The 27,499-nt window shown below is 42.4% G+C and overlaps 1 protein-coding gene across 9 annotated transcripts in view; it reads left to right on the forward strand.

Annotated features, from left to right (window-relative positions):
• Positions 1-27,499, forward strand: part of CAST (calpastatin) — a 132,790-nt gene that overhangs the window by 80,606 nt on the left and 24,685 nt on the right. For 5 of the 9 annotated variants that reach the window (XM_061424445.1, XM_061424450.1, XM_061424446.1 and 2 more), the window contains 16 exons: positions 1,985-2,050; positions 2,778-2,819; positions 4,206-4,262; positions 4,659-4,772; positions 6,177-6,263; positions 10,259-10,327; positions 11,903-12,001; positions 13,511-13,591; positions 14,885-14,923; positions 15,418-15,510; positions 15,987-16,076; positions 17,119-17,220; positions 21,118-21,201; positions 22,159-22,206; positions 23,365-23,460; positions 25,268-25,363. In XM_061424445.1, coding sequence (XP_061280429.1) covers positions 1,985-2,050; positions 2,778-2,819; positions 4,206-4,262; positions 4,659-4,772; positions 6,177-6,263; positions 10,259-10,327; positions 11,903-12,001; positions 13,511-13,591; positions 14,885-14,923; positions 15,418-15,510; positions 15,987-16,076; positions 17,119-17,220; positions 21,118-21,201; positions 22,159-22,206; positions 23,365-23,460; positions 25,268-25,363 — 1,263 coding nt within the window. The remainder of the gene's footprint in view (positions 1-1,984; positions 2,051-2,777; positions 2,820-4,205; positions 4,263-4,658; positions 4,773-6,176; positions 6,264-10,258; positions 10,328-11,902; positions 12,002-13,510; positions 13,592-14,884; positions 14,924-15,417; positions 15,511-15,986; positions 16,077-17,118; positions 17,221-21,117; positions 21,202-22,158; positions 22,207-23,364; positions 23,461-25,267; positions 25,364-27,499) is intronic. The other 4 variants (XM_061424447.1, XM_061424444.1, XM_061424449.1 and 1 more) reach the window with 2 other exon arrangements.

Below are 27,499 nucleotides of genomic sequence, written 5' to 3' on the forward strand. Positions count from 1 at the left end.
TGCCATGTCCTAGACTTCCAAAACTATGTTTAATAAAAGTGGTAAAAGTAGACATCTTTGTAGTGTTCCTCATATTAGAGGAATTGCTTTCAGCTTTTCACTGTTGAGTGTGTTGTTAGCTGTAGGTTTGTCATATATGGCCTTTATTATTTTGGGGTATGTTCCCTCCATGCCCACTTTGCTGTTTTTCCCTTGATGCTTTCAATATTTTCTCCTTGTCTTTAATTTTTGCCAATTTGATTGTGATATTTGTTTAGTTTTTTGTAGCTGCTGGTGTTTGATTTTTGTTGATGGCTGTTCAGCGGTTACTTGTGATTTTAGTGTGTCCATGAGAGCTCATGTCCTCCCACTCCACCATCTGTCTCCACCTCCCTTCATATACTTCTGGTATTTGGCTTATAACATTTATACTAGCCTCCTCCTGGGGATTTTTGGAAATTGTATGAGCATATTTCTATAAATATTTTGAGCTTTTAGAGAAAAGGTGTTAATGCAAGGTGAAGCCTGTATCAAATCTTTGTCAGGTTCGGCACCTTTAAAATGAGAGTCAGTCTGGCTGTGGCAGTATGTCTGGGTCTCAGGTCTCTCTCTTGTCCCTCATACTTGTTAGGCACACTGCTGTGTGTAGGGTGAAAGGTCAGATCATTGTTCATAAGGGGAGATCCCTTAGAGATTATGTATAGTGGACACTGGAGCCCAGTGGCTTGGCTTTTATTCCTGGTTCCATGCTGGCTATGATATTGGCAAACTCCTCCTAACTTAATTTTAAACTTAACTGAACTTAATTTTTACTTTATGTTAGCGTACAGTTGATTGACAATGTTGTGTTAGTTTCAGGTGTACAGCAAAGTGATTCTTTGTGTCATGAAATGGGGATGATGGTGGTGATGATAATAATGATACTCACCATACCTTTCTTACAGGAATATTGTGAGGGCTCAGAGAGTTTAGAACAGTCCCTTGTACTGAGGGGCTATCAACAAGTGTTAGTTATTATTGTCATCATTACTATGTTCATCAGCCTCACTGCCACCAAAAATAAACTAAAGAGATGTGTTAGTGATTACTGATTAAAATGTATATTTCATTAGAACCTGCTTGATTCTGTGATTATACATTCTTTCTTGTGATTATACATTCTTAACTGTATTGTAGCGTTCCTCCATGCTAAATATTGCCATAACGCCAGATTACAAATTAGAAGCTATTGATAGACTCAAACCACTACAGTACCAGCTGGCTTATTTTCCTTGTTAATCATTTAATAGATTACATTTGCATAAACTAAAAAAAAGCAGTGTTGCAAGTATAGAAACTCATTAACAAGGATCCAGTTTGAAACGAACCAAAATTTTAAATTTTAAAAACATTTCTTTGTTCATGAACTTTGTTTCCTTCCCAAAGCAATGTGTGCTGGCATAAAAGTGTTGTTATGTGAAGAGCACATGTACCTTCATTACTGAAGCATAAGACCTGATAAATTAAGAGGAGTTTTAATCAGTGTCTTCAGATAATATAGTAAAATATAGAAGTTTGTGCTGATACCACCAAGCACATATAAAGGAAAGAAATAGCAGGAAGCATCAGGCTTCATTTTTAATCTCTTCTTTTGAGAAGTTCATAAACTGTTTCATCAAGTTTTATTCTTGTTTTCATTTCCTCCCTATATGGAGAAGGGATGTATGTACTTAAGGAATTGTCTTTTTGACACAGGTAACTTTGGATTGGGTGAAACTGTCAAATACTCCACTAAAGAACCTGAATCACAGCCAGCTCTTCAGAAGCATTCCTCAAACTTTAGATGTGATCACAGATTTTTATTGTGCAACAAAGAATCTATGCACTGTTTGATCAAACTGTCGTAATATTGTGCAGACAGCATTTCAGAAAACTTTTGATAAAACCTTTAGCTTTGTTAATTCGTGTTGCTTACTTGACTGTCAGATAAAATAAAGTCACACTTGGGGCTGTGCTCTTATATTAGGCTATTCCAGGCAGCAAACAGCTGGAAGGACCGCATTCTCCTAACAAGAAAAGACACAAAAAACAGGTGATGTGGTTCATTGTACCAGGGAACACGTATGTTTACTAATGGTCACTGCAGCTGCCTAGCACGAGCTAATAATTTCAGTTCACCATCTTCTGTAACGCTTTGGCCCATCACAGAATTCTAGTAGGCTTAGTTACCCATCACTCACATTCTGGCACTAAAAATAAACTTCACTGCTTCCTATGTTCTCAACACTGTCAGCATCCCATTCTTTTACCTCATCAGCTGAAACCTGTGCTGAATATTCCAGTCATAAAGAGGTCAAACATGTTAATGGCTTTGAGGGATGAGGGTTTTTATTTTCATTTATGTGTTAGCTACAATGTTCATGGTAATAAATCTCTACATATCTGTAATACACGCAGAAGTAAAATGCAGATTGCCATCTCAGTCGTAAGAGCTGACTGTTAATTGATGTGCTTCTATCTAAAGAGTTGCAATTCCGGGAATTCCCTGGCAGTCCAGTGGTTAGGACTCTCTGCTTCCCCTGGAGGGGACACAGATTTGACCCCTGGTTGGGGAACCAGGATCCCAGAAGCCATGTGGCATGGCCACATAAATAGCAGTTCCAATTCCAAGAAAAGCATAATAATCTTAACTCACAACACTTACATTGATAAATACATAAAACTTATCTTTTAGCTCCCTTAGTTGAAGAAAATATATGATAAACTTTATAAACTCTGTTTATTTTTCCTTCCCTTCTTTTTCTTTCTTTTGCATTTAGGCTGTAAAAACAGAACCTGAGAAGAAGCCACAATCATCTAAGGTAAATGATTTAAGTCGACTAATGAATTATTGGGATTCTTTGAAATAATAATGAATAGCTAATTTTCTACATTGATTACTGAATGGTAAAAAAAAAAAAAATGGTCAGCTAACTAATTTTGGATTCCCCTTTTGATCATGATTATATAGAGTGTATATAAAATAATTATAATGTTATCTATATATATTGTTAAGATGAATAATATTTTATAAATGAAAACAGTTTACTTCAGAAAGCATTTTGTTCAAATCTAGGTCTTCGTTATAGCTGAAGTAATTAAAAAGAAAAAAAAAAAAAACAGGAACAAAGGACAAGAGACAAAGGGTAATGAGTATCTGATTAATGATGAGACATGGAGGACAAAGATGTCTATTGAACCCAGCACCTAGATAACTAAAGATGACAGCCTCTCCTCAGAGGCCCTGGGTTTACCGTGGTGGTCTCACCTCCGTCGGTGGACTACTTGTCAGTTGCTCAGGATACAGCTCTCACTTGCCCTTGGGAACGGCTTCCCTTTCTTTCCTGATGCATGGCTGTCTAGACTGAAAGCCGATTCCCGTCTGTGTGGAGACGGACCCCGGAATGTCTGCAGATGGGGCAAGTGTCTCTCTTCTGAAAGGTGCTGTGCGTTACTTCTCTCAAGCACACTTGAGCAGTTGCTCAGATACGATTGCAAGGTTTCCTGTCGGAAAGCACAAACGTGGTTTGGGCTGGAGTACTTTAAGTGCAGGCAGGGGTCGGGGCGCCAGGGTCATCTGGGTAAAAGATGACGCTTATGTGATTCTGTGTAAGACCTCTTGGTGGCCCTTGTAGATGTATAATTCAGCAGCTGGTAGAAGTTGTCTTCTATTCCAAATTTAAATGTTTTTGGTTACCCAGCCTCAAGAGAATTGGGTTTCTGGTGATACCTGTCTTCTCTACTTGTAACGCAGAAAAGATCATGTAAATCATTTAACTGAAAAAAATATAGTGTTCATCTCCTATGAAAGGAGTTTTTTTTTTTAATTAATTTTAATTTCTAGAGTAGGATCCCCCTATAAACAAACTCAGTGTTCAGAGTGATCTTTTTGATGTTTCTGTGGATGGATTTGCAGTTACCAAATGATCTACATGAATTGTGAGAAACAGCCTATAATGTAGATACATACCTGTGTGAAAAATCATTCCAGATGAAATACTACATTTTCCATTATTTTTTTTAATAATTATTGTTTTCAGACTGTTGCTAGGATTATTATCAACCAGACACCAACAGCCATTTCTCTCCCTAGGCCTTTCTCAAGAGAGGCAGAATGGTCTAATTGGGATCTTTGTTTCTGAGCTTATTTGTAAAACAAAAACAATGGCCTAGAATGTAATTGCAATTTTATCTTTTGAAATTGACAGCCATCTGTGGTTCATGAGAAAAAAACCCAAGAAGTAAAGCCAAAGGAACACACAGAGGTAAGTAATCATTATTAGGACTTGATATCATAAGATGAAGCCTTTTTTTTTTTCCCTTATTTTTGTGAAGGATAAAATTTTGAACTCTCATCTTTCAACACTTAAGTCCTACCTAGAATGGCAGTTATTTGTTTTTCTGTTAAAATGGCACCTCTGTGTGGCATCAGCAGGTATTGCAATTTGCTTGTGTGATTCTTGGTGAATTTGGAGGGAAGGAATTGCATTGTTTCAAATTTTGTACCCAAAGTGAAATTTGTCACATGTAAATCATACTAATTTAAATTCTCACAATTGACTACATAAAACACAAGTGTTATGAATTGCTTTCTACTCCTCAGAGAAAAGTAGCAATATGTGTCATATTATTAACCCCATGGGGTGTATGCATGTTTTCAGCCAAAAAGCCTACCCAAGCACTCATCAGATACAGGAAGCAAGCATGCTCCTAAGGAAAAAGCCGTTTCCAAATCAAGCGAGCAGCCACCATCAGAGAAATCAACAAAACCAAAGGTAAATAAAGCAGACAGATGAAAGAAAGAAAGAAAGTGAAGTCTCTCAATCGTATCCAACTCTTTGAGACCCCATGGTTCCCCCAGGAACCTACCAGGTTCCTCTGTCCATGGAATTTTCCAGGCAGGAGTGCAAGATTGGATTGCCATTTCCTTCTCCAGGGGATCTTCCCGACCCAGGGAGTGAACCCAGGTCTCCTGCATTGCAGGCAGATGCTTTACCAGATGGATAGATGGGAAAACGCTAATGTCAGCTAGGGAATAAGACACAGATCCTCTGCCTACACTGATGTGTGTAGGTGACTCTTCGGAGCTATGCCAAATGTATCTAGTATAGTCAAGATTTGGTGCTGTCACTTCCCTGGTGTTGCAAATAGCCTTGAGGGGACCTGGGACTATGTAAGGCCTGAGGAGGGCATCAGACGGGTCTGGGGGATGTTCCGCCACGCCCTGTCACTGCCCAGCAGTACTCAGTTGTGACCAGGGAGCAGGCTCCGGTGTCTTACAGAGAGGAAGCTGGGAGTTGAGGCTGCCTCCTGCACCCCTCTTCTTGTGGCAGTTTAGTTGCCAAGTCGTGTCTGACGCTTGCTGTAGCCCACCAGGCTCCTCTGTCCATGGGATTCTCCAGGCCAGGCCACTGGAGTGGGTCACCATTTCCTTCTCTAGGGGATCTTCCCAACCCAGGGATTGAATCCGGGTCTCCTACATTTCAGGTAGATGATTTACCGACTGAGCTATGAGGGAAGCCCTCTCCTTATGGGCTGTGGGAATTCAGATGCCCTGCGTGATCTGCTCCTTACCTGGAGGTCTTAGAGTTTTATGGCTCTTACTGGAGACATCAACTTACAGAGCCAAAAAAATCAGAAATATATTGTGTATTTCCAGAACTAACAGGAGTCATATATAAGAAGAATAAAATCTATGAGAAGGACTTTTTCGTTATGAGCTCTTGGAAGACCGTGTATCTTGTATACAACATGCCTTGTATCAGGATTGCCGTGTGGCCCACTGACTGCAGCCACTTGTGTATGTTATTTGGCTTACTGGAATTAAAATGAATTTTAATTAGCTGCTAACAATTACAGTCAGAATAGTTCATATAAAATGCCAATTTCTAGCTTCTCTTGAAAAACTGGAATCACTGGCAGCAGTGGGCCCCCATGGCAACACCTGACTGGCGTCCTTACAGCCTGGTGTGAGCCTCCCCGGCCCACCTCACCCGCGTGGCCTCTGTAGGCTCTGGCGTCCAGCTCTGTGTGCCCCGCCTTGCATCATGTCCAGCAGAAGCTAGTGACCATTTCCCTACAAGATGCTCACTAGGGGAAACGGGCTCCCTGGTAACATTTGAAATGTTTGATCTTGAAAATGGTCATTCAAAGTTAACTTAGTTCTGTCGATCTTTTAGACCAAGTCACAGGACAAGATCTCCGGTGGTGGAAAGAGCGCTGTTCCTGCTGCTGCTGCTGCAGCATCTGCCGAACCAGCTGACAAGGTGAGCACACGTGAAAGATACGGCGTGTGCGTGGGCCCTGACGCTTGTCAGGTCTGTTTATGAGAAACATATGCTCAGCGAAGACCCCTTCTCCCCGGGTTGGCCTCTGTTTAACCATTCAGTGTTCCAGCGCCGTCATACCCAAATAACCTGTCATTCGGTAAAACTGAACACGTCGTGTGTGACATTTGATGAAGAGGAGCGTGCGTCTAAAGGATAGAGAAGAGAGCAAGGCACCAAAAATGAATTTAAAATTCCTGTATTCAGTACAGTTACCGGGCACCTGCCATGTGTAAGGCCTCGTGTCAATACCAAGAAAATTAAAATGCAGGTGGACTCAGACCCTGCCAGCAGGATTTATAGGTTTGAAATGAAGCAGATAAAACTGCCGTGAGCATTTGAATTAGCATTACTCTCAGCGTTTCATATGAACACTACCGTCCTGAAGCAAGTAAACCATGTGCGGTCACAGCACCTACATGAATTGATAGGGGAGGTTTTCGACGGGGTCTCACAAGCCCTCTCAGGAGTATATGTGCCCTGCTGGCAAATTATGGGCAGCTTTGCGAGATCCTTTGAAGGGACTAGCCCGAGAGTGTAAGACAAGAAATGGTCTGCTGGTTCTACTCAGAGCAATACAGAGTTAGCAGTTGGTTAGTAATCAGTTTGGAAGTCATCTTGTCCCAGAATTGCTAGTACTTATTTCTCTTAAAGCCACAGGTAACTAATTGCAGTAACAATAAGATGGAAATGAAAGCAAAAAAAAAAAAAAAAGTAACATGTTTATTTTCTTGCTTCTCAAAATGGGAACTGTTATCCCCCTGCAGGCTAGATGGTAAGGAAAGTCATAGGATAAAAGTATGGCCCAGTCTCCCTGAAACATCTGTTTTTCTTAGATTTTGAAAAGGATAAAGCACACTTATTTTTCTCCAAACTAATGCAGATACCAGGTGGCATGATGGCAAAATTTACATGAACTTTAAATGGAAATACTCAAATTTTAAACTGTTTTGTTTTTCCCAGCAGACCCCCCTGTATGTCCCTTGAGACTCCCCCTCCCTACCCCAGGGTACACCTCACTCTCTTGTGTTGATGAGAGATACTTAGATGCTACAGATGGAAAAGTGGATAGCTTAAAGGTGGAGGATTGGATCTCTTGGAATAGATTTAAAATGCACTCAAAATTTGAAAATGTATGCCACACTTTATTTAGCCAGGGTTATCTATAAAATCAAACAGTAAAGTCAGGCAAGGTTTATATGGGATTCTGCTGTGCATTGGCTTGTGCTGGGGCTTGGGGCAAATTATTTCACTTTTCTTTGCCTCTAATTTGTCTCCTAGAAAATGAGGTTGATAAGATCTGCTTTTTCTTTTTCAGTCTACACTGTGTGTAAAGCACTGTGGACTGTGGTCTGGCTCTGCAGGACATTGAGCTGCAGGCTGGCCTCTCTTTTTTTGGATGTGCTGTGCTCAGTCATGTCCAGCTGTTTGTGACCCCATGGACTATAGCCCACCAGGCTCCTCTGTCCTTGGGGATTCTCCAGGCAAGAATACTGGAGTGGGTTGCCATTTCCTCCTCCAGGGCTTCTTCTGGACCCAGGAATCAAGCCCAAGTCTCTTATAGCTCCTGCATTGGCAGGTGGGTTCTTTACCACTGAGCCACCTGGGTATCCCTGGCCCCTCTAATGTGCCTGGGGCTGCATTCAGGCAGATTGAAACAGGCCCCCACAGGGAGCTGTTTGTGGAGACAGGGATTCTGTCTGATTTGGAGAACCCGGGAGGACTTTGAGTGCATATAGTCTGAGTAAGTCATTAAAGGAAAGCTGGGATTGCAGGCTTGCAAACAAAACAAGAGAGAAAAATAGAAGTGTGATCTGAGTGCAAAGGGCATTCCAGTGTGCGTGAAGCACAGGAGACATGAGTGGGAGTGTAAGACCAGAAAGACAGGTCGAGGCGCTGCTGAGGAGCACACTGAGATGCATTAATCCCATGGTAATGATAATAGCTGGCCCACGTAAACACTGGGGATCAGAGGACAGATGGAGCGATGTGATGGGATTAAAACCAGGCTGCAGGAGGATTAAGTGACTTCAACGGCTACGATGAGACAGCATAGAGATTGGAAAGAGGGAGGCTGGTCAGGGGCTGTTCTGGGGAGCCGAAGTCAGCCTGAATTAGAGCTAGGATAGAATCAGTGAGTAGGGAGCAAGGCAGGAGGTGTTGCAGAGGTGCAAGCTAAGAGTCGGACACGACTGAGCGACTTCACTTTCACTTTCCACTTTCATGCATTGGAGAAGGAAATGGCAACCCACTCCAGTGTTCTTGTCTGGAGAATCCCATGGACGGAGAAGCCTGGTAGGCTGCAGTCCATGGGGTCACACAGAGTCGGACACGACTGAAGCCACTTAGTAGTAGTAGTAGTAAGATCTCAGATGACCCAGGGCCTCAGTGTCTGAATGGACTAGGTTGGCAACCGTAAGGTGAGACAAGAGAGCCGGGTATCACTGCTAGGTTTGTGCCAGTGCAGAGTCAGCACCCATGAGGCGAGCATCTTCTTAAGCGGGGAGCCCGGCCCTGGTTACCACTGACGGGTGGACAGAGGTCAGAAGGAGGGGAATTGGTGGAGGTGGAAAACGGATGCCTGCCTTTGGACAGGCTGAAGTTTCTGAGGTGTCCCGAGAGAGGTGATTCGAACATCGCTTTGGAGCCCAGGTGACGATGGAGAAGGAGAAGCGGGCTGGGGGGGAGAGAGTGACACTGAGTGAACACCTGCGAGAGGCTGTGGATGAATCGAGGAACTGAATTCAGTTGCCAGGACTTGGGTTCACCCTGGTGCCTCCACAGTATCTTTAATACAACAATCACAGCAACTGCTTATGTAGTACTTTGGAAGAGCTTAGCATGTGCCCAACCACCAGCTTTCTCACTGTGATCGATTAATTAGTTGAACCCTCACAACCCTCTGCAGTAGGTGCAGTGACTGCCCTGGTTCTCACACATGAGGATACAGAGGTTCAGAAGGAGACGTGACCTGCCGGCAGCCTCTTGGAGCAAGTGTGTGTTGGGGGCTGATGTGCAAACCCAGAGCATCTGAGCCTGTACGCTCCGCCTCCAAGCTCTGCTGCGTGGATTTCAGAGACCTTCAAATAAGACAGTTTTCTATTGTCTTCAACCCAATGACCTCACCATTTAGTTCCTGCCTGGCCCGGAAAGCATCTGGCCCCTGATCCTAGAGAATGATTGCCTGGGCCCAGCAGCACAGTAGAAACACACAGAGTGTGCGGGGCAAAGAGCAAAGCAGAAGATTTGCCAGACGGGGCAGAGAACAGAGGCCACAGGTGCCAGCGTGGAACCAGGGTGGTGCTGTGAGAGATAAGAGTCAGGAGACGGGTGCTGGGCAGAGGAATGGAGGGAAGATTATGATGTCTGGGTAAAGGCATGGAAATCGCAGGTTAGAAAGTTGTCAGCAGTTACTGACAGAGCAACTGACGCAGTGGTGGGAAGGGCATTCATTTCACGGAAATGAAAGAAACAGTGTGTGATGATTTGACAAAACAAGGGGTGTGGAGGTCTTGATGTGTGGGTACAAAGACTGAGAGAACAGCGCCTAGAAGCAGTGGCTGCCTTGTGATAAGAAAGAATTCATGAGCGTTGCAAAGACTAGTGGTGGGTCCTGGGAGAGGCAGCCAAGAGCAATGAAGAGATGGGTAGACCTGGATTCAAATCCTAGTGCTATCCTTTACTGAGTGACCTGAGAAGTGACTCAGCCTCTCTGAGCCTTGTTTGTTGCATCGTTAAATGAGATTAATATCATTGTTATTATTACTTCTGCTGTTCTGAAAAGTATATAACACGTATAGTGTCTGGCACAGAGCAGATGTCCAGTGTATGAGCGATATTATTTATGTTACAGCGTATTTATTTTCAAGTATGTAATATTATTAAACTTGATGAAAGTATATGAGGAGTTTTTATCTCTTTCTCAACCCCACCAGAATAAAGAAAATAAATTGTTAACATCGGCCATACCAGCTGAATCCAAACCAAGTAAACCGTCTGGAAAGGTATGAAGACAGCAGGGCATTTTTGCATAGGTATTTCTTCACAGTCTCTGTGTTTGTCATGATCCGATTTCTCGAGGGCAAACAATATGAGGTGAGGTTAGCTTAAAGGACCTTTTTAATGAATTGTTGTTTGAAGCTAATGAAACTGGGTTGGAAGTGTGACTTTCTTCATGTATGTCTGTAACATTTTATATTGTAACCCTCTGTTCTGAAAACTCCAATTATATATCGAGGAGTTTACATTCCAGTTTCCCTCCTGCAAATGTACTTTCTTTAAACAGAGGTTTAAAGGAATCTAAAGAATGCCAGGCACTTCTTTATTCTGAAATTTCCAATTGAATCACCCCAGAGCTAACAGACCCCAGATTCTATTACACAGTCTGGTGAGTTCCTGAAGATGTAATAGATATATGGTAGTTGCAAAAAAAAAAAAAAAGTAAGTGATCATTTTTAAGCTGAATTAAATAGCAAAGGGTCTTTCTTCAACTTGTTATTTTTCCCTTTAAAAGCAGCTTAGTCTTCACAATGAATCATTTTAAAAAAATAACAAGTTGTTTTATTTATTTGGCCATACTGTGAGACATGTGGAACTTCTCTCACCAGGAATGGAACCCTTGCCTTGCAATGCCCCCCTGCCATGGAAGCGCGGAGTCTTAACCACTGAACTATAGGGGAAGTCTCACAATGTATGATTCTTAACCTCAAAAATAGGGTGGAGTCACTGTTTCTTTTACCATTTTAAGCCCATATCAACAGAATAAACTGTCGCTTCTTATAAATTTAACATCCCTTTCAGGAAATTTCTATTTGTAAACATCCTCAGACAAGCAAGTGAACAGAAAACCACAAATGAATAAAAGAGCACAGGGCAATCCGTTCATGAGATGCATTTTTTTTGGAAGAGGTGGAAACAACTGATAAAAAATACCAAGCATCTTCCCTCTTTCATATAGCAACATGGTCATCATTCTTTGCATTTTGTTTTCTTCTTTCTTTTGACTATTGGTACAGTGGTCTGGCAGCCGTAATGAACCATATGCTTTGTTCCCCTAGTTAATAATGCTGCTTATTTTGCTGCTGCTGCTAAGTCGATTCAGACCCCATAGACGGCAGCCCACCAGGCTCCCCGTCCCTGGGATTCTCCAGGCAAGAACACCTGCCTGGAGTGGGTTGCCATTTCCTTCTCCAATGCATGAAAGTGAAAAGTGAAAGTGAAGTCGCTCAGTCGTGTCCGACTCCTAGCGACCCCATGGACTGCAGCCTACCAGGCTCCTCTGTCCATGGGATTTTCCAGGCAAGAGTACTGGAGTGGGGTGCCATTGCTTTCTCCGAATAATGCCTTTAGACTTACTGAAATTGTGATTCTTACTTGAATGTGGCTTTCTATCTTGCCAACCTAGAGTCTGTATTCTGGGACTTTAATAAGTTCTATTACAGGCCAGATTTTAACCATTTTGATAGCTGAAGAACTTTCGGTGTTTGGTATTTTTCTACATAGAATTTCTTTTGGTGGTTAAAATGTCAAAGTAAAGGATGTGCAGCAAGTAGCATTTACATATCTGCTCTGTTTTCCAGTCAGACATGGACACTGCTCTGGATGACTTAATAGACACTTTAGGAGAACCTGAAGAGATGAAAGAAGATAACACAACATATACTGGACCAGAAGTGTCGGTACGTGACCTTGATGTCTCTAAAGATTCGTACCTAGTGAGTAAGAGGGCTGGTAGGTCATCGCCCTGATGCACGCAAGGATGCACCGTGTTCTGTCACTTGAAGAGAAAGAGGATGTTGTTAGCATCCGTGGTAGCAAATGAACATGAGTGTTGTGGTTGGAAACTGTCCCAGGGAGCTATGCAAGCTGTGTTGATCAGCAAACACCGATTGCTTGTTTCTTCTGAGACTACAGCTGGGATGTACTCTGTTGAGTCACAAAGACTTACTTTCTGTCTTCGAGGTTTACATCCTCATGGTTTCCAGATATTTCCATCCTGTGACTTGAGCTTATTCTGACGTCTAGATATTTTCTGCCCTCAGTTCATTTCTATTCCTGATTCACAAAAAGCAATTGTATATTCTTTGGTATTAAGAAAGATGTTCCATAGATTGGAAGAAAATATTGCGACAGACACAACAAAGGACTTGTTTCTAGAGTTTATGAAGAATTTTTGAAAGTGAGAAAAAACAATCCAGTATAAAATTAGGAGAAAATTTGACCAGTAGACACATGAAAGTCTCCCTAGTAATTGGGAAAATGATACTAAAACGCAGAGGGATAGCACTTCACACTTACCTGATTGGCAGAAGTGTAGACGTCTGACACGTGACAGAGGCTGTGGATGTCACCTGAATATAAGCATTCCCTCTAACCAGCACTTCCACGTCTAGACAGATTCCCGGGAGGGGGCCTTGCACAGTGTGTAAGGAGTTATAAGAACAGGTGAAACATTTGGAAATAATTGCATTCAACAGGAAACAAGATGATGACAAGTGGAATGCTTTATAGTGGTTAAAATGGTTTGTTCATGTATCAATATGGTTTCATTACAAAAGCATAATTTTTGAATGAAGAATAGTACATTGCAGAATGATAGTAGAATTTGATCTGATACCATTTATGTAACACTTGAAAATAGGCAAAGTAATGGTGTATATTATTTATGGATACTTATATGTGGAATAATTGTTTTAAAATATACTCAGCTTTATACTGATGGATGTGATAAAGTTTGGGGTGGTGGCTATCTCTGGAAAACAAGGAAGAAAAATTGGATTGGAGAGTGCTAAAACAGAGATATCACTCTGACTTTTTTTCATTACATAAGAAATAGCTAGATCTATTGAGTTATATAGAAATTCACTGTTACCAACTACTCTTTTATAGGTATATAAATATTAGATAATGCAAATTATTTAAAAACAAAATGTATTTTATATAGGAATCAAATTTAATATATTGGTTTGAATATTTTATAGCATTATTTATGGGTTAAGCCAATTAAATATGGGCAAGTATCTGTAGAAACATAAAATTTCAGAGTTGCATAAACTGCTGGCTTCTTAATGATTTGTATTTAATCTCAATAGTTCCATAAGTTAATAATGCAATAGTACTTTGATTTAAGAGTTATGTATACAACATTCTCAGCTAAAATCCCTATACGTACTTTTTTTTTCCCCTAGGATCCAATGAGTTCTACCTACATAGAGGAACTGGGTAAAAGAGAATCCACACTTCCTCCAAAATATAAGGAACTTCTGAATGTAAGTTAAACAGTTATGTATTTACACCTTATTGTTTTCTCTTTGGAATTATAATTTTTATCACATTAATATATCCAATTATTTTAACTTAGATAAAATAAGGGGCTTGTGAAACTATCATTACTCTGAAGCTCACCGTATTAGTTTGATGGGGCTGCCGTGTCAGAGTGTTACAGATTGGATGGCGTAAACAACAGAAACTTACTATCTCACAGTTCTGGGGGCTCGAAGACTGGAATCAAGATGTGGGCAGAGTTGGTTCTGTTTCAGGCCCCTCTGCTTGGTCTCCACATGTGGATACCTCCGTGTGGAATAACTCTACATCTTCTTTCCATGTGTACATATCTGCATGTCGTCTTTTCTCTATGTGGATCGCTGGGTCACTTCCCCCTTTTATAGGAACACTGGTCATATTGAAATAAGACCGATCTTAATGTTGTCATTTCACCTTAATTACCTCTGTAATTAAATTCAATACCACTTCATGGCAAATAGATGGGGAAACAGTGGAAACAGTGGCTGACTTTATTTTTCTGGGCTCCAAAATCACTGCAGATGGTGATTGCAGCCATGAAATTAAAAGACGCTTACTCCTTGGAAGGAAAGTTATGACCAACTTAGATAGCATATTCAAAAGCAGAGACATTACTTTGCCAACAAAGGTCCATCTAGTTAAGGCTATGGTTTTTCCAGTGGTCATGTGTGGATGTGAGAGTTGGACTATAAAGAAAGCTGAGCGCCGAAGAATTGATGCTTTTGAACTGTGGTGTTGGAGAAGACTCTTGAGAGTCCCTTGGACTGCAAGGAGATCCAACCAGTCCATCCTAAAGAGATCAGTCCTGGGTGTTCATTGGAAGGACTGATGCTGAGGCTGAAACTCCACTACTTTGGCCACCTGATGCGAAGAGCTGACTCATTGGAAAAGACTCTGATGCTGGGACAGATTGAGGGCAGGAGGAGAAGGGGACATCAGAGGATGAGATGGTTGGATGGCATCACCAACTCGATGGACATGGGTTTGGGTGGACTCCGGGAGTTGGTGATGGACAGGGAGCCTTGGCGTGCTGAGGTTCATGGGGTCGCCAAGAGTCAGACACGACTGAGCGACTGAACTGAACTGAAAGGCCCCATCTTCAAATAGAGTCCCATTCTGAGGTTTTGGGGGATGGGACTTCAGCATGTGAGTTTTGGGAGGATACAGTTCAGCCAATCCCATTCACTGAGGTATGCATTTTGCTGACTGTAAGGATTAATCTTGCCTTCTCAGCATCATCAAACTAATATTTGTTTCAGAAAGAAGAAGGGATCGCAGGGCCTCCTCCAGACTCCTTGGTGAGTTTACATAAATGTCTTCCAAGATCAGATTTAACATTTTTCATATCTTTGGTTGGGGGAATAGTTATCAATTCTGTATTTTTGGATTATGACTATAGTGATCTCTGAATCAGATGAAGTTTCCATCTATTCAAAGGAAGAGGGTGGGGTTGGGGGTCATTTCAGTGCTTGTTTATTTCCTAATTAGTTTTTTTTTTGAGGGAGAGAAGAATGGGACAAGAAAGTTTTAGGACAGAATAAATATTATTAAAAATAGGATGAGAATATCCTACCAGCATAATAACAAGTACGTTGAGAGAAACAGAAAAATAACATGCACTGAGCATCCAATTTCCTCCCAAACATAGGCTTTCATCTGAGTTATTTCATTAAGTATCTCCTTTGGTAGTCAAAGACTCGCACGAGTGCATTCACCATTTGCTGGGTTTGTAATCTGTTCTGTCACTTAAATGGTTCCCATGTGTGACCCGTCATGCTGCCTGTTTCTTTAGAAACCCCTGGGGCCCAATGATGCCATCGATGCCTTGTCATCCGACTTCACCTGCAGTTCCCCTACAGCTGATGCAAAGAAAACTGAGAAAGAGGTATGGTTTTTAATGCCCTTAGGGAAGCTTGTTAGAAACTACCTCCCACTTTAAGACAACGACTTTTTTTTTAAACTTCATTTTTCACTTCACTGCGTCTTCATTGCTGTGTTCGGGTTTTCTCTAGTTGGGGCAAGCGAGGCCTGTTCTCTAGTTCGATGTGTAGGCTTCTGCAGGGGGCTTCTCTTGTTGCAGGGCCGGGGCTCTAGGTGCACAGGCTTCAGTTGTTGTGGCTCGAGGGCTCTAGAGCACAGGCTCAGTGGTCTTGGCGCACGGGCATGGTTACTCCAATGCATGTGGGATCTTCCCTGGCCAGGGAGCGAACCTGTGTCCCCTGCATTGCAAGGCGGCCTCTTAACCTCTGGCCACCAGGGAAGCCCCAAGATGCCAAGGCTTTTTACTTCTGGTTCTTACCGTTTGGTTCATATGTTTCCTTCATCTGCCAGTCAAACCTTCTTCTGTATTTTATTTTTCAGAAATCTACAGAAGAGGCTTTAAAAGCTCAGTCAGCTGGGGTGATCAGAAGTGCTGCTCCACCCCAAGAGAAAAAAAGGAAAGTGGAAAAGGTATCAATAATTACTTCTTTGAACTTCAGCACGGTGCCCTGGATAGCAGTTTGGTTTCCTGAGGCTGATCCAGCTGACTGGGGGGGAAGTCTCAATAGTGCATTATACCCGTAGACCTCCTTTACTCCCCTCAGGCCTCGGGCCTGCGTGGCATAGTGAAACCAGTCAGGCTTATGTTGGTCGGGCAGGCCTTCTCTGTTTCTACAGATGCTTATGGGTGATTTTGGCACACGTGCCTTGGTTGTGGGAAAAGACTGTCTCACTGTCACATTACACAGAAGGGCAGGACCCCAGAGACACCACTCTCTGGGGACATCAGATCTTTGACTTGATTTTCTAAAGGGCCTAGAGTCCTGTGACCCTCAAAGGGAGCGCTTCTGCAGTTACTCTGTCCACCTTGACCACAGTCAGCTATAACCTGCTTCTCAGGAATCCTGAAAGGCGGCCCTGCAGCTCTGGGCTGGATGAGAAGACCTGCCCTGTCTGCAGATCGCCCAGATACTGCAGGGAGGAGTTTTCTGTGGGTGCTGCTCTGCCTCTGGCTCGTGGAGTGGCCAGTTTATTTTTTATCTGGAGGAGCAGAGAGCACCACACCCCTGAGAGTGGGAATTCCTACAGCTGTGAGCCACTTCAGGGCCTCCTGCTTCCTGGGCTCCGCTGGGCTACAGGACAGGGTTATCAGAGTCATTTTTAAGGGACCTAAGTTTAGAAAAAGAAACACAGTACTTTGATACGAGTATTTTACAATTATTACTCTACGTGCACCTCTCGCCTCCTAAGAGGTGAAGTGCACACCCATACAGGAGCCCCGTTACTGTGCAAACGGGTCCTACCCCATGTTTCCTGTCACCGGTAAGTTCTTATTTCTTTCTCCTTTTTTTGCTGGGTTTCAAGTAGCTCTGCCTTCCTAGAGTCCTTCCTCAAGCCACAGCTCATTCCTAGAGATTTACTGACAAAATGTGAATGTCATGAAGTAGGTGGCTTATCGAGGTTGAGGAGAGCGTCTCGTTTTTCATGTACAGAATTCTTTGCTTCTCCGCAGGATGCTATGACTGAGCACGCCCTGGAGGCCCTGTCAGCCTCCCTGGGCACCCGGAAGCCGGAGCCGGAGCTCGACCCCAGCTCCATTAAGGAGGTCGATGAGGTACTGACCTGGGGGTTCACGTACAAAGCCTGTTAGTCTGCAGCTTACAAGGTTATGAAACTAATGCCCAACATATGTTTAGAACTTTTGTACCACTTTTGTTTTTATTAGAGATCTCAAATGAACTGTGCTTTGTTCTGCTGTACTTTCAGGGTCTGGCTAATTCAGGTATTTTATTGCCAGGGAGTTAACAACCAGGAAGGATATTTGAGTGTTTGTCTTATAAACCATCTAGAATTGTCATACTTCAAATGAACGACTAATCTCCTTTGCCAATTCTTAAGTGACACCTGGCTAAACAAGATAACATAGAGGTGGTGGCCTGATGAGAAACAGGTTGTCTGCTCGTATGGAAATTAGAAATCTGTCTTTGCAAAAGGGTTCTAGGTGCTTCTATTTATAAAGAAAGAGAGGAGATGGCTGCAGATGGGGGTGGGAGATCCTTTATATAACTCTGGGGAAAAGTGTTGAAACCTTGTTGCCAATTAGAATAAAATCAAGCAATAATTGCTTTATAACTAAAAGGAATGCACGTTTAGAGTATGGAGCTGGGGAGTTGCTCCTGTTTGGTAGAGGAGTTTTCATGTTAAGTTTCAGTTTTTAAGGGATTGCTGAGGAGTCCTCTTGGGGGAAAAGAGGAGGGGAAGCAGAGGGATGTCCTGGGGCCACCCTTGGCCAGGCAGTGGTGGGGAGACCCTCCGGAGCGCCCGCCTCCCAGCTCAGGTAGGACCTGGTGGCTGTCGCTGTCACAATGCTGCAGCCTCTGCTGTCACTTCCTGTTCCGGGTCTCCGGAGGAAGGTGGGTCTCCGTCACTTTCAGCAGCTCCCCCGTCTGGGACCACCCGGTCCCCAATGGGCCAGTTTCTATCGTCAACCTTTTTGGAGGACTCACTGGGTGCCGTATGGCACGAAAGGCTTTACGAAGGCGAAGGCAAGGGAGCGGGAGAAGCCGCCTTTGTCCTCCAGGACCAAGTAATGTACAGGGAGAAGGGGAACTTGGATTTGCAGCAGGGTGCGAGGGGGCACAGGATCTGGAGGAAAGGGTGGTCCTGGCAGGACCCTGGGGGTCCACCACTGAGGGCTCCGTGGCAGCCCGCTGAGGGCACTTCTGCCTTGGGGCTGTTTGATTAGGGTGATTTAAGAAGATGATAAATTGGGGAGGGAACGTATAGACATAAATCCCAGGATGAAAAGACTCTTAGGAGTGACTAAAATCAGATGAGTGGATATGAAACAAGTTATGTCAAAATAAGTTTTAAACAGTTTGGGTTTATGGATGTAGAGTAATTAAAGTGTTAGTCACTTTGTCGTGTCTGACTCTTTGCGACCCCATGGACTGTAGCCTGCCAGGCTCCTCTGTCCATGGACTTCTCCGGGCAAGGATACTGGAGTGGTTTGTCATTCCCTTTTCCATGGGATCTTCCCAACCCAGGGATCGAATTCAGGTCTTCCACATTGTAGGCAAGTTCTTAACCCTCTGAGGGACCAGTTCAGTTTAGTCACTCAGTCGTGTCTGACTCTTGGCGACCCCGTGGACTGCAGCACGCCAGGCCTCCCTGTCCATCACCAACTCCTGGAGTTTACTCAAACTCATGTCCATTGAGTCGATGATGCCATCCAACCATCTCATCCTCTGTCATCCCCTTCTCTTCTTGCCTTCGATCTTTCCCAGCATCAGGGTCTTTTCCAATGAGTCAGTTCTTCGCATCAGGTGGCCAAACTATTGGACTTTCAGCTTCTGCATCAGTCCTTCCAATGAATATTCAGGACTGATTTCCTTTAGGATGGACTGGTTGGATCTCCTTGCTGTCCAAGGGACTCTCAAGAGTCTTCTCCAACACCACAGTTCAAAAGCATCAGTTCTTTGGCACTCAGCTTTCTTTATAGTCCAACTCTCACATCCATACGTGACTCCTGGGAAAACCAAAGCTTTGACTAGATGGAACTTTGTTGGCAAAGTAATGTCTCTGCTTTTTAATACCAGGGAATGTGTTAAATTTCCTCTAGAAAGCTAGCAAACTCTTAAAATTTAAACAAAAAGAACAGTTCCTTTTCACTCTTTCCACTAGTTTTCCTTTTAAATTATATATAAAGTATGAAGATTTTCTAATCCTCTGGATCCTTACATTGAGTTTTAGTACCTGATCGTGAATTCACTACTTTGGTTAGTCTGCTGTGATAACCCCATAAAGATTGATATGGTATAGGAGTCCATGGCCACTCCAGCACATTCTACGCCAGGGGATGCTTCAGAGAGGAGGTCCATGCCTGCTTGTCGTTCTCATAAATAATGTACCATGGCATATTTATTCTGTAGTGATACCTCATTAGTAATCTCCCCGGATTCTAGGGCTTCGCTGGTAGCTCAGTTGGTAAAGAATCTGCTTGCAATGCAAGAAACCAGGGTTCTATCCCTGGGTCTGCAAGATCCCTTGGAGAAGAGAATGGCAATCCACTCCAGTACTCTTGCCTAGAAAATCCCATGGACAGAGGAGCCCAGTGGGCTACAGTCCATGGGAGTTGCAAAAGAGTCAGACATGAGTTAGCGACTAAACCACCACCGTTTTTTAGTGCTGTTAACTAGTCTGGAACTATGTCAATTCAGGGATGTTTGTTTTCATTGCCTATTGAATACAGACCACAGTGCAGACATTTAAGAAATATAAAGATCAAAGAGGAATAGAAAGGTATCTAGCTGTGCATATGACTCACTGTTCACAAGCCCAAGTGGGGGCACAGTCCTATATGGGTGACTCTTCCATGAGGACTGTTTTATAGCTGGAGACCTCACAGATCCCTGAACTGGGGAGAACTACGGTGTAATAGGATGTCCACTATATCCTGAAATAGAATATAACTGGAAACATTTTTTTTAAAAATCCTTTCATCCCTTAATGACGGCTATTATTCTATAGAAAAATAAAACTATAATACCAAAGCCTAGAAAAAGTACCTGGCTTATTAAAAGTGCTCATTAAATATTTTAAAATTAATCAACTAACTAAGCATTCGATGGAGAACCACGATCTTAGGCTGAGACGTAGGTGGGAGCAATAAGGTGAGCTAGAATCAGCTAAATACCACCTACCCCACAAACACGCACACATACATACACACACTTTTGTGCCCAGTAGCTCCTTGGCTTGTGATTTAAATCCATGTCTTGATACTGATACAGATTATTACATAGCATGAAACTTCACATTACCCACCAGTAACTTAAAATGTAGACATTCCGTCCTGAAAGCCACTGATCTGCTGCGGCAGTGCACTTCTACGTACGTGCATTCGGTTGCTCGTGGTTCAGTAATCCAGTGAATCTTGGTGTTGCTGAAGGGAGTTCTTGTAAAAGAGGTAAAACCAGTTATCCATGTATCAACCAGATTTGTGATGGGATGTCTCTCCCATTTCTCATCTGTTTAACACTGAACGAGTTTAACACTCTTGAGCATTGTTTTTTTTTTTTCTCCCCCTTAGGTAAGTACCTCATTGAGTATGACAGATGAAGGCTGTAAAATCATTGCAACTAACTTGTGCACTCTTCTTAACTTTCTTCCAAGAATATTTATTTAATTTTCTCTGTTGGTCTTTACAAATCAAGAGAGCTAGGTAAGGGTTCTTAAAGAAGTAGCCCCGTTTTACAGCTGAAGAAACTGAGGCAAGGAAAGTCTGGGTGGCTTCCCAGGGTCACGGAGACAGGGCAGGGACGCCTCCCCGGGACTCCTGGCTGGCTTGTTTTTCCTCCACCTCCAGTCTCCCTACACCACCTCCTCCCGGCCGCTCACTAGGCCCTTTAATCTGATTGGGTCTTCTCCTCAACACCCATGGAGTACATAAAGTGATGTCTTATTTTACCTGTATTACCCAATTTTTTTTTTTCCTCTCCACTTTCTTTAGGCAAAAGCCAAAGAAGAGAAAGTAAAGAAATGTGGTGAAGATGAGGAAACAGTCCCATCGGAGTACAGATTAAAACCGGCCACAGTACGTTGCTCACCTTGTTGCGTGCCGGCGGCTCGCTGCTCCTGCCCGTGTGTCCATGTGTCCCGTGGTGCCCTGTCTGTCCCCAGGAGGCTTCAGGGCATGTCTGGCCAAGTTCAGATAACAACTCTGGAAACCCTGAAACTTTTATTTTCTGTCCTGAACAGTTGAACCCTTTAAAAGAGGGTTTCCTAAGTAGCGACCATGTGTGGTCACTAAAATTCCCACAAATTCAAGTGTTTCAGCTATTAACCATACTTGACATAGATCCTTAACCTTAAAGTGGAAGGAATAATTTGGAGTTTATATTTTCTCTAACTGCCAATGGATAAAAGCACATAGATCTTGTAAGTGGTAGAGAAACGTATAATGATTAACCAGTGTCTTCAGTGAAAGTGGGTTTGGTTTGGTGTGAGGAGACTGGACTTATCCCTGTAATTATATTTGTCATTTATCTTTGAAAGAATGCACATAAATGTATGATGGGAAATAGTTGTAATGCTTATATATGGAAAGTATAAAGTATCTTAAGAAATATTCTAGAATGTGAATGTCCAAACAACTAAAACAGTTTTATAGGAATGAGATCTACCTCTTCACCCTGGTTGGAGAATCAAAACCTTTTTTTCAGCCTTTCTTTGATGAAGCTGCATCTTTCTTGCCAAAGAACCTTTTAAAAAATTCTACTTCCCTATCCAAAGATGGAAATTATTTTCTAGTAACTTAAAAAAAAAAAGTACTTGCATTGTACTTTATAGCATTGGGTCTTGATTTTTATAACTCAGCTCCTTATTCTGATACGTTAATTTAAAAAATTAATTTGAAATACAAACTCACTCAAACATATCAGAAAAAGACAGTCTCTTCTCTCATATCCTGGAATTTCAAAAACAAACTTAATGGAATAAGAAAGCAAAATTTTTTGTTTCATTTTAAATGAATTTTCAATTTCATTCACAGGATAAAGATGGAAAACCACTCTTGCCAGAGGCTGAAGAAAAACCCAAGGTGAGGAAATAAGTTTTTTTCTGATACTTAAAAAAAAAAATACAACTGTAAGATATAAACAGATAATTTTCATAGACCAGATCTCACTGTGGAGACTCATACGCCAGCCTAGTATTAAGGAGAAAGGAACCTTTGACAGCAGCATTTGGCCATTATATTTTAATGATTATTTTTAATGATTATTTACCTCATGAATTATTACCTATTACAAGTTTATAGGTGACATTCATTGTACATAGGAGCTGATATCAAGAGGGCCCTCAAATTAGGTCATTAGCATTTACTTTGATCCTATTCTTATCATCAAATGCTCTGATTCTACACTACCTTTACTTAATTTGGTATTAGCCAGCATAGTGACCTGTCATGATGATACTAAACAACTACATATATTAGTCACTTACTGTGTGCCTGACACCACACTAAATGGTGTTTGTGTGTTAGCATTTTGAGAACTCGCTGAATGAAGAAGTCACTATTATTATCCCCACTTGACAGGTGAGGAAATTAAGACATAAAAGGATCCTGTAAATAGCCCAAAGTCAAATAGCTAGCAAGTAGCAAGGCCAGGGCTCAAAACTCAGCCTGTCCATCTCTGGGGCCGAGCTTCTGAATTACATGCCATCTGTCTGTCTGAGATTAGGGCATGTGGAGATTTTGACCAATTACAGTAAATAAATAATACTACTTCACCAGAAGGAACTAGGGATAACAGAACTTTCCTGCCAAACCCACATTCTCATAGAAAGGGAACGTATGATCTGTGTTTCCTCTGACTTATTCATTACGGAAGTCAATAGGAAGTAGAAAAAGCAATCACATAAAAAAAACCATGCAGCTCTTCACTGGAAATGGGCAGTTTTATTTGAACAAAATTACTTTGAAATTGAAGTATCAGGAAAACTTTTAGCTGAATAAACCTTTAACATTTTTTATGGTACTTGGTGTTCAGTATTCATTATTTGTTGCATGACATTTATCTTATATTGATAAATGAAATGTATGCCCTGTATAAATTAGCTTTGGGTTTTAGATCCTAAAATGCAACCTAATATATGTTAACTAGAAAAACTTTTTCTCTAGGAAAGCATTTTTTCTTCTATCAAAATAAAAAAAAAATATTTCTTTTCATACTATATAATATTCCTTATATTACAGCCCCTGAGTGAATCAGAACTCATCGATGAACTCTCAGAAGATTTTGACCAGTCTAAGTGTAAAGAAAAACAATCTAAGCCAACTGAAAAAACAGAGGTATGTTTCTAAAACTTAAAATCTCCAGTTTTGGTCGTTTTTCAGTGTTTGTCTATGATCTTGAAAATGCCAGGACCAAAAGTATTTTAACAGGAAGCAGCTGATGAAAAGGCCTGTTTTGCCATATTTTTTCACATGCTGTGTTCATCTTGCCTGTTTATGGATGTGCTTTGTTTTCCCAAGCTGACGCTGATATTCTTGCAGTTTAAGTCCTGTAATCAAGTATTCCCTTCAGGAGAGCCTTCACACCAATGCTTTTCTTTCCCTTCTTGCTTCTGTAACTGACCTACTTAAAGCTGTCATCGCTCATCACCTCAAGACGGCCGTGGCCTCTGTCTTTGGTCTCCTTCCAGCCCACCCCATGTGTCCATTGGCATTATTCTTTCTCAGGCATGTTTGTAGCCACAACATCCCCCTGTTCCAATGCCAAGAGCTTCCCAAAAAAGTTCCTGCTTGTTTATTTGGGTCTGGAGAAGGAAATGGCAACCCACTCCAGTGCTCTTGCCTGGACAGTCCCATGGACAGAGGAGCCTGGCGGGCTACAGCCCACGGGGTCGCAAGAGTCGAACACGACTGAGCGACTAAACACCACCACCACCAGCTTCCTTCCCTACCAAGATGTGTCCCCCATCACTAAACTCTGATAGTAAGTACTTATGTATCTTCAAGCTTTTCTCATGTGCTTCCTTCTGCTTGGAATAATCTCTCCAAATTCTAGATCAGCTAAAATTGTAGTCAGCCCTAAAAGGCTCTGCTAAAATATGGCCTTTGTCTCCCGCATGTCCCTCCCCAAACCTTACCACACTTCCAACTCTTAAGAAGCAGAATACAACACGCCAGGGAAGTCTGTCATGCTTTCTTTTTATATCCCTGTTGGGACATTTGTTGCAAACAAGCTTTTAGCTGCTTTGGTCTTTACTTCTCACATGTGTACATATTTTTACATAGTAAATTTCTTGAAAGAAGAGATCATACACTATTAATGATCATCTGGTAAGCACCTTGCATATAGGATTTGCTTCCATAAATGTCTGGAATAAAAGCAACCTGTTTGAAATTTTACTCTTGTGACAAAATGATAGTGACTCTCAAACTTCAGTGTGCATCAAGATGACTGGGAAGGTTTATCAAAGTACAGATTACTGAGCCCCACCCCCAGAATTCTTGATTTAGTATGTTAAGGTGGGGCATACGAATTTGAATTTCTAACAAGTTCCCTAGCAGTGCTGAGGTTGGTGGTCGCAGGACCTCATTTTGAGAACCCCCAGGATAGTCTTACCACCTTGCGTTTGTACCTAGCTATTTACAACTGACAGGGTGCTGTTAGATATATGAACATGATATATTTAAATATTGCATAATTGCAATATATATATAGTACAGCTATATAATATTATGTTATATAACATTATGTATTATATGATGGCAAATCATCTAAATAATGACAGTTGATAACAATCTTTGCGCTTACTGTGTTCCCACGTACTATGCAAAGCACTTAGCGTGTTTTGTCTCATTAAAGGCCTTGAGATGTAGGTACTGTCATTGTTCTCATTTTGCAGATGTGGAAACTGTGTCTCAGAGAGGTTAAGTAACCCACCTAAGGTAAGAGGTAAAACCAAGTGACGTAGTGGTAGCTGCAGAGGTTTAACGTACCTTGAGTATTCACTGCTCAAGATCCTTAGGCATTCAAGAAAATCATGCTCACGGCGGGTAGGGTAGCAGACCGTATTGTTGGTTCATTGTTGTCCCATTTTAATAACTGGGTATTTCAGAAATCCTTCGTTGTGCCTGCTTCTTTCTGCAGGCATCCCCAGCTGCTGCCCCCGTGCCCGTGGCAGAGGACGTGCCTCGGACCTCCATGTGTTCTGTGCAGTCGGCTCCGCCCACAGCAGCTCCAGCGGTGAGTGACCCTCTGGGCCTTGGGAAATGTCTTGAGAAAGCAGTGTTCTTCCTCCCCTGCCCTTCCTGCTGTGTATTACCAATGTATTACCTTGTTCTAACAAGATAAAAATTAAATCTTAGATAGCAGTATTATCCTTCTCCAAGGAGGAGGATATTATCCTCCAGAGAGGATAATACAGCTCCAGAGAGGAGCTGGAAACTCAGGCTAGATTTAAAGGTTTCCACTATTTCAGGTGGTTTTGTTTTTAACCTCTTGACATGCTTTCTAGCTCCTCAGCTACTGTGGATAATCATGCTTCTTCACTTTCTTGTGTCTTTCAAGCTGATTTGGAGCCCCACCAACAGCCAGAAGCACTTTTTATTGACTGTCCTGATGGAAAAGTCTGCACCTTTATCATCAGTTCAGTCATTCAGTTGTGTCTGACTCTTTGCGACCCCATGGACTGCAGTATGCCAGGCCTCCCTGTCCATCACCAATTCCCGGAGTTTACTCAAACTCATGTCCATCACGTCAGTGATGCCATCCGACCATTTCATCCCCTTTTCCTCCTGCCTTCAATCTTTCCCAGCATCAGGGTCTTTTCCAATGAGTCAGTTCTTCGCATCAGGTAGCCAAAGTATTGGAGTTTCAGCTTCAACATCAGTCCTTCCAGTGAATATTCAAGACTGATTTCCTTTAGGATGGACTGGTTGGATCTCCTTGTAGTCCAAGATATTCTCAAGAGTCTTCTCCAACACCACACGTCAAAAGCATCAATCATTTAGCATTCAGCTTTCTTTGTAGTCCAACTCTCACATCCATACATGACCACTGGAAAAACCATAGCTTTGACTCTACAGACCTTTGTTGGCAAAGTAATCTCTCTGCTTCTCAATATGCTGTTTAGGTTGGTCATAGCTTTTCTTCAAGGAGCAAGTGTCTTTTAATTTCATGGCTGCAGTCACCATCTGCAGTGATTTTGGAGCCCCCCGAAAATAGTCTGTCACTGTTTTCATTGTTACCCCATCTATTTGCCATGAAGTGATGGGATCAGATGCCATGATCTTAGTTTTGTGACTATTTTAAGCCAACTTTTTCACTCTCCTCTTTCACTTTCAACAAGAGGCTCTTTAGTTCTTCCCTTTCTGCCATAAGGGGTGGTGTCATCTGTATATCGGAGAAGGCAATGGCACCCCACTCCAGTACTCTTGCCTGGAAAATCCCATGGATGGAGGAGCCTGGAAGGCTGCAGTCCATGGGGTTGCTGAAGGTCGGACACGACTGAGCGACTTTACTTTCACTTTTCAATTAAATGCATTGGAGAAGGAAATGGCAACCCACTCCAGTGTTCTTGCCTGGAGAATCCCAAGGATGGGGGAGCCTGGTGGGTTGCCATCTATGGGGTCGCACAGAGTCAGACACGACTGAAGCAACTTAGCAGCAGCAGCAACAGCAGCATCTGTATATCTGAGGTTATTGATGTTTCTCCCGGCAATCTTGATTCCAGCTTGTGCTTCCTCCAGCCCAGCGTTTCTCATGATGTACTCTGCATGTAAGTTAAATAAGCAGGGTGACAATATACAGCCTTGACGTCCTCCTTTTCCTATTTGGAACCAGTCTGTTGTTCCATGTCCAGTTCTAACTGTTGCTTCTTGACCTGCATACAGATTTCTCAGGAGGCAGGTAAGGTGGTGTGGTATTCCCATCTCTTGAAGAATTTTCCACAGTTTGTTGTGATCCACACAGTCAAAGGTTTTAGCGTAGTCAATAAAGCAGAATTAGATGTTTCTCTGGAACTCTCTTGCTTTTTCCATAGTCCAACAGATGTTGGCAATTTTATCTCTGGTTCCTCTGCCTTTTCTAAATCCAGCTTGAACATCTGGAATTTCTCAGTTCATATACTGTTGAAGCCTGGCTTGGAGAATTTTGAGCATTACTTTACTATCATGTGGGATGAGTGCAATTGTGTGGTAGTTTGAACATTCTCTGGCATTGCCTTTCTTTGGGATTGGAATGAAAACTGACCTTTTCCAGTCCTGTGGCCACTGCTGAGTTTTCCAACTTTGCTGGCTTATTGAGTGCAGCACTTTCACAGCATCATCTTTTAGGGTTTGAAATAGCTCAACTGGAATTCCATCACCTCTACTAGCTTTG

This window comes from Bos javanicus, chromosome 7 (genome assembly GCF_032452875.1).
Source record: "Bos javanicus breed banteng chromosome 7, ARS-OSU_banteng_1.0, whole genome shotgun sequence".
NCBI lineage: Eukaryota > Metazoa > Chordata > Mammalia > Artiodactyla > Bovidae > Bos > Bos javanicus.